The 14,088-nt window shown below is 37.7% G+C and overlaps 1 protein-coding gene across 1 annotated transcript in view; it reads right to left on the bottom strand.

Annotated features, from left to right (window-relative positions):
- The window catches only part of LOC138321989 (neural proliferation differentiation and control protein 1-like), a 93,819-nt gene that overhangs the window by 58,544 nt on the left and 21,187 nt on the right, over window positions 1–14,088 (bottom strand). Inside the window, exons 2-4 of the mRNA XM_069266053.1 lie at window positions 7,778–7,873; window positions 6,952–7,176; window positions 3,369–3,435 (exon numbers count right to left, since the gene is read on the bottom strand). Coding sequence (XP_069122154.1) covers window positions 3,369–3,435; window positions 6,952–7,176; window positions 7,778–7,873 — 388 coding nt within the window. The remainder of the gene's footprint in view (window positions 1–3,368; window positions 3,436–6,951; window positions 7,177–7,777; window positions 7,874–14,088) is intronic.

The raw sequence follows: 14,088 nt of genomic DNA on the forward strand, positions 1-14,088 counted from the left end.
ATATAACTACAATATACAGGTCTGTCGATATGTGACTATATAACTACAATATACAGGTCTGATGGCTGTGTGACTATATAACTACAATATACTGGTCTGATGGTGTGTGACTATATAACTACTATATACAGGTCTGACGGTGTGTGACTATATAACTACAATATACAGGTCTGACGATGTGTGACTATATAACTACAATATACAGGTCTGATGGTGTGTGACTATATAACAACAATATACTGGTCTGATAGTGTGTGACTATACAAGAGGCCCAGAGGGCCTGTATCGCTCACCTGGGGGGGGGGGGGGGGGGGGGGGGGGTCAGCCCTATCATTTGCACAATTTTGAATCCTCACCATACAAGGATGCTACCATTGCATATGGGTGCTATATTTATATATCACATGCTTTGTTGCAGAGAAGAAGTCATTTATATGGAAATAGCCAAATTGACCCGTTTGACCTCGCCCCTCAGGCCCCTAGGGGGTCAGCGCCCCATCATTTGCACAATTTTGAATCCCCACCCTATAACAATGCTATTATTAGTGCTATCCCATGCTTAGTTTCAGAGAAGAAGTCATTTATATGGAAAAGCCAAATTGACCCCTTTTGACCCCGCCCCTGAGGCCCCCAGGGGGTCAGCCCCATCATTTGTACACTTTTGAATCCCCACCCTATAAAAATGCTACCATTGCATTATGAGTGCTATCCCATGCTGTAAAGTGTCAGAGTAGAAGTCGTTTATATGGAAATAGCCAAATTGATCCCTTTTGACCCTGCCCCTCAGGCCCCCAGGGGGTCAGCCCCATCATTTGTACACTTGTGAATCCCCACCCTATAAGGATGCTACAATTGCATTATGGATGCTATTCCATGCTTAGTTTCAGAGAAGAAGTCGTTTAAATGGGAATAGCCAAATTGACCCCTTTTGACCCCGCCCCTCAGGCGCCTAGGAGTTAAGCCCCATCATTTGTACAATTTTGAATCATCACCCTATAAGGATAATACCATTGCATTTTGGGTGCTATCCCATGCTTAGTTTCAGAGAAGAAGTCGTTTAAATGGAAATAGCCAAATTGACCCCTTTTTGCCCTGCCCCTCAGGCCCCTGGGGGGTCAGCCCCATCATTTGTACAATTTTCATTTAGTAGCCAATAAGGATGCTACCAGTCAAATTTTGTTGAAATCCAACCAGCGGTTATGGAGAAGAAGTCGATTGTTGACGGACGGACGGACGGACGGACGGACGGACGCCGGACGCCGGACGCCACGGTATGGCATCAGCTCACCTTGGTCCTTCGGACCAGGTGAGCTAATAACTACAATATACAGGTCTGAGGATGTGTGACTATATAACTACAATATACAGGTCTGATGGTGTGTGACAATATAACTACAATACACTGGTCTGACAGTGTGTGACTATATAACTACAATATACAGGTCTGACGGTGTGTGACTATATAACTACAATATACAGGTCTGACGGTGTGTGCCTATATAACTACAATATACAGGTCTGACAGTGTGTGACTATATAACTACAATATACAGGTCTGACGATGTGTGACTATATAACTACAATATACAGGTCTAACAGTGTGTGACTATATAACTACAATATACAGGTCTGACGATGTGTGACTATATAACTACAATATACAGGTCTGACGGTGTGTGACTATATAACTACAATATACAGGTCTGACGGTGTGTGACTATATAACTACAATATACAGGTCTGACGGTGTGTGACTATATAACTACAATATACAGGTCTGACGGTGTGTGACTATATAACTACAATATACAGGTCTGACGGTGTGTGACTATATAACTACAATATACTGGTCTGACAGTGTGTGACTATATAACTACAATATACAGGTCTGACGGTGTGTGACTATATAACTACAATATACAGGTCTGACGGTGTGTGACTATATAACTACAATATACAGGTCTGACGGTGTGTGACTATATAACTACAATATACTGGTCTGACGGTGTGTGACTATATAACTACAATATACAGGTCTGACGAAGTGTGACTATATAACAACAATATACAGGTCTGACGGTGTGTGACTATATAACTACAATATACAGGTCTGACAGTGTGTGACTATATAACTACAATATACAGGTCTGATGGTGTGGTGTGACTGTATAACTACAATATACAGGTCTGACGATGTGTGACTATATAACTACAATATACAGGTCTGACGGTGTGTGACTACATAACAACAATATACAGGTCTGACAATGTGTGACTATATAACTACAATTTACAGGTCTGACGGTGTGTGACTATATAACTACAATATACAGGTCTGACGGTGTGTGACTATATAACTACAATAAACAGGTCTGACAGTGTGTGACTATATAACTACAATATACAGGTCTGACGGTGTGTGACTATATAACTACAATATACAGGTCTGACAGTGTGTGACTATATAACTACAATATACAGGTCTGACGGTGTGGTGTGACTATATAACTACAAAATACTGGTCTGACGGTGTGTGACTATATAACTACAATATACAGGTCTGACGGTGTGTGACTATATAACTACAATATACAGGTCTGACGGTGTGTGACTATATAACTACAAAATACTGGTCTGACGGTGTGTGACTATATAACTACAATATACAGGTCTGATGGTGTGTGACTATATAACTACAATACACTGGTCTGACAGTGTGTGACAATATAACTACAATATACAGGTCTGACGAAGTGTGACTATATAACTACAATATACAGGTCTGACGGTGTGTGACTATATAACTACAATATACAGGTCTGACAGTGTTTGACTATATAACTACAATATACAGGTCTGATGGTGTATCTACCACCTACAATATATTTAGACATCCAGACCCTTTCTATCATTTAGATATACCTACCCCCCATATGTGATGATGGCCACGAGTTCAGACAAGAGACACATTGGGACAGACCATCCAGACAACACTCTAGCTTAATGATTTAGCCAGTAAAATTCAACATGAAAATGACATCTGAATAGAAATCTTGCTAATTATACATACTTGATCCTGATGGCCAGATGGTGCCTGATCAGTGTAGATATGTACATGTGTTATATACTTCTCATGCGTGGTGTCACATCTGTCACTAGAAATCTTTATCAGCTTCCTGTTTTTAAATCAAACGCTGTGGTTGTTTGTTTGTACACTATGAAAGCTATCTACGAAATCATCTATCCGATCTTTCCCCTTGTTATTTCTCCTTATACAGTTTGTATCAATCAGCCACTGACAAGAATGCTTAAACAAGGTCAATTCATACGAGTAACAAAGAAGATTTCTGAATAAGCTCTGCACTTACTTGTACCAGCAAACCCCAGCAATGACCAGTCCTATAAACGCTGCTAAACTGCATCCTGTAGTTATTGCTGAAGGAAAAATGAAACGCCTGTTATAATATTTATTTTTATTTTTAAAACAAAATTTAAAAAAACAACGTTGAAACATGTTCTGGCGCAAAATTCATTATTCTTTAAATAAATTAATTTGAAAATTCTTTAAGACAGCAAATAAGTAACATTTTAAGCCTTGTCATGACTAATTGAGCTCACTGATTATCAGATATTTAAGGATGTGATGTTTGTTATTGTCCATCGATTAACTGATTTTATTTGAGGATTAATTGTAAAATGTTGACTTTCTATAAGTACTACTACAGTCAAACCTGTTTATAATGACCACTGAAGGGGAGACAGAAAAGCGGTCACTATAGACAGGTTGCCTTTAAAGACAGGTTGAGGCTTTCTTGTCAGCCAGCCATCCAGTAAACATAACAGTTATAAATTAATGCACGACAGACCTGCTATTGGATATTTATATATTTTATTACCATGCATTTATATTCCATGTAATTTTCACTCTAAGTGTTGTAAAACATACAATATATGGATGAATATATAATCATATGCTTCAGATCCATCAAAGCACCAACACACCATTTACCTGACGTAGATTGAGGGAAAAAATAGCATGCATTTTCAAAGCAACCATAGATCAACTTCATGTTTAAAACTTTCAGGTAATATCGAAAGGAGTACATGAAAATGTGATATAGTGTAAACCTGGTACATGTAAATGAATATTGACAAATCTTTCTACATAAACCTTTAGATTGCTTTACAAGCCCTAGCCAAGCTTTGTGTATACGTTAAACCCATCTACATTCCTGTTTAGATAAGAAACCTAAAAAATTGGTTGCTAGGAAAAATTTGGATGCATTAATTAGCATAGAAATGACATAGTTCTGATAAATTGTCTCTGTGACGTGTAGATGCATTATCAATAAGTACATAAGAGTTTTCCATACTAAACTCATTTTTGTTGGAAACAAGAATAGGAAATCCATTAGCATGCCATTGATGTTCCGCAGAATCAATGACTTCTCTATCTAGTGTTATTGAATTGATGGGTTGAGGAACTGACATTCTGCTACAAACTTTGTGTATTCAGACTTTGGTCAGCCATTACAAACTGGTTATTGCAAATGATAATCTGTTGCTTCATCAAAAGAATAAATAGCTATTTTGAAAGTTATAAGCATTGTCTTCCAACACAGAAATGGATTAGAAAACTACTTTTATCATCTGATCATTTACTTCTTTGTGTTGGAATACGGTAACCAACAAAACTCCTAAAATTCCTAATTCCTCATATAGGCAAGTAAGGTAAAACTTTCTTGTTTTATTTCTAAACTGAAATTCAACAAGAGACCAATGGGCATGTATTGCTCACCTGGTTTGTAATGCCAAGTAATGTTCTGAATACAGGATCATTGTTTCTTTTCTGAAGGAATTTAAAGATTTACCTCTAATTATCCTATTAGGCCCGCCCCTCTTGTCCTTAGGGCCAAAGTTTATACATACTCTGTTCCCCTTCCCCCAAGGATGGTTCTGGCCAAAATTTGGTTACAATACATTCAGAACTCTATGACAAGTAACGATATATTTCCTCTATTGGGCCCCGCCCCTCCTGCCCCCAGGGGTCAGAGCCAAAACTCTGGTTACAATCCATGTACGACACTATGACTAGTAGCGATTTAAAGGAAATGTTGACAGACAATGGACGGACAGATGACGCGCCATGACATGGGCCAGGTGAGCTAAAAACACTTCAAATTGGCACAAATTGAGATTAGGGCTATAGTGGATTGTGAAGCAAGTGGCGATCCGATCCGATCCACGATTCAGACCTTAGGACTCACAGATCAAACCACGAATCTCTAGCCATACAGTTAAAATGCTATCTCAGGCTAATAATTCTAACCCAGTTTGACTCATTTCCTATTAAAACTAAGCAAATAATGTTCATAAATGTGTTTTTCCTATTTAGACTATAGTAAATTTGCCCCCCCCCCCCCCCCTGATGATCCCAGGGCCATGAAATTCACAATTTTAGTAAAGGGCCTTAAGACCTTCCAATCTATTAAGAGTATTTGGTTACATCAAATCTGAGAATTCAGAAGAAGATTTTTGAAGTTTTAGCCTATTTGACCCTTTTTGGTCCCGCTTCTAAGGCCTCTGGGAGTCGGCCAGGACCAATATGGATATGACGATAAAATGCCATCTCAGGCTAATAATTCTAACCCAGTTTGACTAATTTCCTATGAAAAATAAGCAAATAACATTCATAAATGTGTTTTTCCTATATAAACTACAATCTATAGTAAACTTGACCCCCTCCCCAGGGGGAAACATGAGACCCCAGGGTCATATAATTCACAATTTTTGTAAAGGACCTTATAATTAAGACCTTTCCATCTATGAAGAGTATTTGATTCTACTAGTTCCAAAATTTCAGAAGAAGATTTTTGAAGTTTTAGCTTATTTTACCCCTTTTGACCCCACCCCTAAGGCCCCTGGGAGTCAGTCATGGAAAATTTGTTAATAGGGTTCAATGGTCATTACATAGGGATAATTCTGACAACAATTGAATCATTTCCTTTACAAATGACCAAATAATGCTATATAAACTATAGTAAACTTAACCCCCTCCCCAAGGGGGAACCTGAGACCCCAGGGTCATATAATTCAAAATGTTTGTAAAGGACCTTTAGACCTTTCTATCTATGAAGAAAATTTGATTCCATCACATCTGTGAGTGGAGAAGAAGATTTTTGAAATTATAGTCAATTTTACCCCTTTTGGCCCCTCCCACAGCCCCCAGGGGGTTGGGGACCATATAATTCACAATTTTAATTGGCCTTATACCTTAGAAGGTTTGTGCAAAATTTCATTGAATTTGCTTCAGCGGTTTTTGAGAAAAAGTCGAAAATGTAAATTGTTTCAGACATACGACGGAAGACAGATGACGCACGACGACGGACAAAAGGCGATTAGAATAGGTCACTTGAGAGACCTAAAAATAGCGGTAACAAACTTTAACTATCAAAATCCAAGATGGCGGCCTGACGGCCATCTTGTTGACCTATCAGTCCCAAAATGCAATAAGCAGAACTACGACCCTAGGGGAACCTACATATGAAATTTGAGAAAGATACCTTCAGACCTTTCTGAGAAATAGTGGTAACAAGAAATGTTAACAGACGGAAGGACGGATCACAGACCACGGACAAAAAGCGATTTGAATAGCCCACCATCTGATGATGGTGGGCTAAAAATAGTGGTAACAAACTTCAACTATCTAAATTCAAGATGGCTGCCTGTTAATCTGTCCCAAATTGCACAGTGAGGGCCCAAGGGGAGTCTACATATGAAATTTGAAAAAAAATCCTTCAATACTTTGTGAAAAATTAATAGCAGTAATAAACTTCAATTATCAAAATCCAAGATGGTTGCTCAATTGTCCGTCAACTAGTTTGTTGACAGATTGTTCCACTGTTGGGAATATATATTAATACTGAACCTTCCATGCAGACATTGTCTTACTTATAAATAAGAAGTCGTTCATGGGAATTCCAATGATGCGGCGTTTCTCCTCATCGTCGTCGTCATTTTTGTGAACTAAGGCAGCAGCCTTAGGTGTGGGTGGGTCCGTAGGTGATGCTGGACTACCTGTACTAGATCCAACTGTTTGTGGTTTTACCGCAGTATCTTTTGTGTCCAAAACTTCTTTGTCAATGCTTTCATCTTCTTTTACCACAGACTCTAAATCTAAAGAGAAATTGGATGGGGGATTTCAATCATCATGTTATGAAATATTAGATACTTGTAATTTACATAATAAAGAAATTGTTCTTAAGAGATTCATTTTAGCAATAAATATAACCTGCAATGTCTTTGAAGGAATTTAAACATTTCAGGGTCTGTATACACATGTATATAAATTCCTGTGAATGTATCTATTATATTGTAATAAGGGCCAAAGAAGTAATATCAACAGGATTTTGCTCCATTGTGCTGCTAAATATTTGTCTATTTTCATTGTCCCGTATTACTGTTCGTATCATATAATGTAATCATGTTCGTTTTGTGTGTCTTGATAAAGGGGCGGATCGCCTCGAAAATTTGACAATTTTTTTGTCCACACGGTTGGAATTACTTCTTTGAATTTGTTCCATATTATAGTGTAATACATTCCTGTATAGATATATAGGCATATGAGACAAAGTTTTATCTTGGATATATGCCTTCATGCATGTACATGTACATGTAATTTATAACTTCATTTGTAGTCCTGTACACATGGAATTTTGACAGGATTTCAATTAAGATGTCATATTCTTTACTGAGCCTTAATGCAGTAATCAATTACCTTTTTTGACTGGATTTATCCGTTGATCTAAATAAATTTCTGGAAAGTTTCGTCTCACCAGTCTACTTACAGCTTGTCTAAGGAAGTTGTTTTTCTCTGCAAGATAAATACATAAAATGAATCTCATGATCTAAGATTATATATTATATACATATAATTAACATACCACTGTGGTAAGAGTTTTAACTTGATCTGAAAATCTGCAACATTTTATACCTGCATATCAATTGAAGAAAAAATCTACCAATATAAACATGGCTGTTCTCGCACTATAAAGGTCTAACAATATAAACATGGCCATACTCACACTAAAGGTCTACTAATATAAACATGGCCATACTCACACTAAAGGTCTACTAATATAAACATGGCCATACTCACACTAAAGGTCTACTAATATAAACATGGCCATACTCACACTAAAGGTCTACTAATATAAACATGGCCATACTCACACTAAAGGTCTACTAATATAAACATGGCCATACTCACACTAAAGGTCTACTAATATAAACATGGCCATACTCACACTAAAGGTCTAACAATATAAACATGGCCATACTCACACTAAAGGTCTACTAATATAAACATGGCCATACTCACACTAAAGGTCTACTAATATAAACATGGCCATACTCACACTATAAAGGTCTACTAATATAAACATGGCCATACTCACACTAAAGGTCTACTAATATAAACATGGCCATACTCACACTAAAGGTCTACTAATATAAACATGGCCATACTCACACTAAAGGTCTACTAATATAAACATGGCCATACTCACACTGAAGGTCTACTAATATAAACATGGCCATACTCACACTAAAGGTCTACTAATATAAACATGGCCATACTCACACTGAAGGTCTACTAATATAAACATGGCCATACTCACACTAAAGGTCTACTAATATAAACATGGCCATACTCACACTAAAGGTCTACTAATATTAACATGGCCATACTCACACTAAAGGTCTACTAATATAAACATGGCCATACTCACACTAAAGGTCTACTAATATTAACATGGCCATACTCACACTAAAGGTCTACTAATATAAACATGGCCATACTCACACTATAAAGGTCTACCAATATAAACATGGCCATACTCACACTGAAGGTCTACTAATATAAACATGGCCATACTCACACTAAAGGTCTACCAATATAAACATGGCCATACTCACACTAAAGGTCTACTAATATAAACATGGCCATACTCACACTATAAAGGTCTACTAATATAAACATGGCCATACTCACACTGAAGGTCTACTAATATAAACATGGCCATACTCACACTAAAGGTCTACCAATATAAACATGGCCATACTCACACTAAAGGTCTACTTATACAAGAGGCCCATGGGCCTTAACGGTCATCTGACTATTAGTACAATACAACATAGTCGTTTAAAGATTTTAGCCTATTTGACCTCTGTGACCTTGATTGAAGGTCAAGGTAATTCATTTGAACAAACTTGGTAGCCCTTCATCCAAGCATGCTACATGCCCAATATCAGTAGCCTTGGCCTTCTAGTTCTTGAAAAGAAGACATTTAAAGATTTTAGCCTATTTGACCCCTGTGACCTTGAATGAAGATCAAGGTCATTCATTTGAACAAACTTGGTAGCCCTTTATCCTAGCATGCCACAGCCTAATATCAGGTCTCTAGGCCTCTTAGTTATTCACAAGAATTTGTTTAAATGATTTTAGCCTATTTGACCCCTGTGACCTTGAATGAAGGTCAAGGTCATTTATTTGAACAAACTTGGTAGCCCTTCATCCCAGCATCCTACCGGCCAAATATCAGTACCCTGGGCCTTCTGGTTCTTGAGAAGAAGTCGTTTAAATATTTTAGCCTTTTTGACCCCCGTGACCTTGAATGAAGGTTAAGGTCATTCATTTGAACAAACTTGGTAGCCCTTCATCCAAGCATGTCACAGGCCCAATATCAGTACCCTGGGCCTTCTGGTTCTTGAGAAGAAGTCGTTTAAAGATTTTAGCCTATTTGACCCTCGTGACCTTGAATGAAGGTCAAGGTCATTTATTTGAACAAACTTGGTAGCCCTTCATCCCAGCATGCCACAGGCCTAATATCAGGTCTCTAGGCCTCTTAGTTATTCACAAAAAGTTGTTTAAAGGATTTTAGCCTATTTGACCCCTGTGACCTTGAATGAAGGTCAAGGTCATTTATTTGAACAAACTTGGTACCCCTTCATTAAAGGTCTACTAATATAAACATGGCCATACTCACACTATAAAGGTCTACTAATATAAACATGGCCATACTCACACTAAAGGTCTACTAATATAAACATGGCCATACTCACACTATAAAGGTCTACCAATACAAACATGGCCATACTCACACTGAAGGTCTACTAATATAAACATGGCCATACTCACACTAAAGGTCTACTAATATAAACATGGCCATACTCACACTAAAGGTCTACTAATATAAACATGGCCATACTCACACTAAAGGTGTACTAATATAAACATGGCCATACTCACACTAAAGGTCTACTAATATAAACATGGCCATATACTCACACTAAAGGTCTACTAATATAAACATGGCCATACTCACACTATAAAGGTCTACTAATATAAACATGGCCATACTCACACTAAAGGTCTACTAATATAAACATGGCCATACCCACACTAAAGGTCTAACAATATAAACATGGCCATACTCACACTAAAGGTCTAACAATATAAACATGGCCATATACTCACACTAAAGGTCTACTAATATAACATGGCCATACTCACACTAAAGGTCTTAACATGGCCATACTCACACTAAAGGTCTACTAATATAAACATGGCCATACTCACACTAAAGGTCTACTAATATTAACATGGCCATACTCACACTAAAGGTCTACTAATATAAACATGGCCATACTCACACTAAAGGTCTACTAATATAAACATGGCCATACTCACACTAAAGGTCTAACAATATAAACATGGCCATACTCACACTAAAGGTCTAACAATATAAACATGGCCATACTCACACTAAAGGTCTACTAATATTAAATGGCCATACTCACACTAAAGGTCTACTAATATAAACATGGCCATACTCACACTATAAAGGTCTAACAATACAAACATGGCCATACTCACACTAAAGGTCTAACAATATAAACATGGCCATACTCACACTAAAGGTCTAACAATATAAACATGGCCATACTCACACTAAAGGTCTACTAATATAAACATGGCCATACTCACACTAAAGGTCTACTAATATAAACATGGCCATACTCACACTAAAGGTCTAACAATATAAACATGGCCATACTCACACTAAAGGTCTAACAATATAAACATGGCCATACTCACACTAAAGGTCTAACAATATAAACATGGCCATACTCACACTAAAGGTCTACTAATATAAACATGGCCATACTCACACTGAAGGTCTACTAATATAAACATGGCCATACTCACACTAAAGGTCTACCAATATAAACATGGCCATACTCACACTATAAAGGTCTACTAATATAAACCTTGCCATATACTCACACTAAAAACTGAAAGGCTGTATATATATATCGAGCTAAGGTAGTTTACATCTTGACACACACATACATATATTCTATGTAAAAGCATCATACTTTCATCAAATGGTTTGATCTCCAGTCACATGTATTGTACATGTGGATAATGCTGATGGGGGTGTTCATTGATTTCAAAGGATTTGCACGCCAGACATCTGAAGTGACAATTTATAAAAGTGATCTACAGTGTATACATGTAGCACCTCTTCTCCAGTCTGTCTCTGGCTATAACAGATCAGTTACCAGGTATCTACAGTGTATACATGTAGCATCTCTTCTCCAGTCTGTCTCTCTGGCTAACAGATCAGTAACCAGGTAACTACAGTGTATACATGTAGCACCTCTTCTCCAGTCTGTCTCTGGCTATAACAGATCAGTTACCAGGTATCTACAGTGTATACATGTAGCACCTCTTCTCCAGTCTGTCTCTGGCTAACAGATCAGTAACCAGGTATCTACAGTGTATACATGTAGCATCTCTTCTCCAGTCTGTCTCTGGCGAACAGATCAGTAACCAGGTATCTACAGTGTATACATGTAGCACCTCTTCTCCAGTCTGTCTCTGGCTATAACAGATCAGTAACCAGGTATCTATAGTGTATACATGTAGCACCTCTTCTCCAGTCTGTCTCTGGCTAACAGATCAGTAACCAGGTATCTACAGTGTATACATGTATACATGTAGCACTTCTTCTCCAGTCTGTTTCTGGCTATAACAGATCAGTAACCAGGTATCTACAGTGTATACATGTACATGTAGCATCTCTTCTCCAGTCTGTCTCTGGCTAACAGATCAGTAACCAGGTATCTATAGTGTATACATGTAGCATCTCTTCTCCAGTCTGTCTCTGGCTAACAGATCAGTAACCAGGTAACTACAGTGTATACATGTAGCATCTCTTCTCCAGTCTGTCTCTGGCTAACAGATCAGTAACCAGGTATCTACAGTGTATATATGTAGCACCTCTTCTCCAGTCTGTCTCTGGCTATAACAGATCAGTAACCAGGTATCTATAGTGTATACATGTAGCACCTCTTCTCCAGTCTGTCTCTGGCTAACAGATCAGTAACCAGGTATCTATAGTGTATACATGTAGCACCTCTTCTCCAGTCTGTCTCTGGCTAACAGATCAGTAACCAGGTATCTACAGTGTATACATGTAGCACCTCTTCTCCAGTCTGTCTCTGGCTAACAGATCAGTAACCAGGTATCTACAGTGTATACATGTAGCATCTCTTCTCCAGTCTGTCTCTGGCTAACAGATCAGTAACCAGGTATCTATAGTGTATACATGTAGCACCTCTTCTCCAGTCTGTCTCTGGCTAACAGATCAGTAACCAGGTATCTACAGTGTATACATGTAGCACCTCTTCTCCAGTCTGTCTCTGGCCATGGCTAACAGATCAGTAACCAGGTATCTACAGTATATACATGTAGCATCTCTTCTCCAGTCTGTCTCTGGCTATAACAGATCAGTTACCAGGTATCTACAGTGTATACATGTAGCATCTCTTCTCCAGTCTGTCTCTGGCTATAACAGATCAGTTACCAGGTATCTACAGCGTATACATGTAGCATCTCTTCTCCAGTCTGTCTCTGGCTAACAGATCAGTTACCAGGTATCTATAGTGTATACATGTAGCATCTCTTCTCCAGTCTGTCTCTGGCTATAACAGATCAGTTACCAGGTATCTACAGCGTTTACATGTAGCATCTGTTCTCCAGTATGTCTCTGGCTAACAGATCAGTTACCAGGTATCTATAGTGTAGGGCTGTGGATTGTCTAACATGTGGCGATCCGATCCGATCCACGATTCGAGGTTGACGATTCACAGATCGGACCACGAATCACCAGTTCTTATATATTGATAAATGTTTGATTGATAATAAAACCATTTGTAGCAGTTTTACATTCCTTATCATTAAGCAATAGAGTTACAGGTGAAGTGCAGCAGGATTCAGTCACTGCAACTGTAAAAAAAATCAAATCATTTGAATTTTGAAATGACGTCATCTCAAAAATACTACTGCACATCAATTACGGCATGAAATCATCATGGTAAGGCATAAATAACTATTTGAAAATATTTTCACTGTTACTTTTATTTTGGTCAAATACAGAATAAACATTGAGATTGAGAAAAAAATGTTTAAATCTTTAAGAGCAGTTACAATTTAATTTGGATCTAGGCCTATAGTTTTTATTTTTAATCAAGTGATTTATGATTTTGACTCATAATTAGCCTACCTTTCGTTTTTGACATAGGGTTCACATCTACATACTCAGTAGCCTAATGTAATATATTCGTATTTTTACATATTTCCGACCCGTAATGAAAACGAAATCAATTATCATCTTTTACATCTCTAGAATTCAATAATAATGTTTTATCATTATTATTTTATGAAGAATTCACAACACTGCATCGAAGCGTGGATACGAAAATAACATGTTGCTAGCTTTACTTCACGCAGCTCTTGTGTACTTCCGGTCTACTTCAAAGTGAAAACATCGATGATATTCAGATTTTAGTGTACATTCCTTCACATTTTTGAGCTACGACAGCATTAAAGAAGGTATTATTTTTTGCTTTTGAAAGATCGCGATCCACAAATATAAGGAGTAACGAATACTCGTATCCGATCTTTCTCAATAATTCGTGAATACTCGAGTACTCGGATACTCGTTACAGTCCTACTATAGT

The sequence above is a fragment of the Argopecten irradians genome, chromosome 4 (assembly GCF_041381155.1).
Source record: "Argopecten irradians isolate NY chromosome 4, Ai_NY, whole genome shotgun sequence".
NCBI lineage: Eukaryota > Metazoa > Mollusca > Bivalvia > Pectinida > Pectinidae > Argopecten > Argopecten irradians.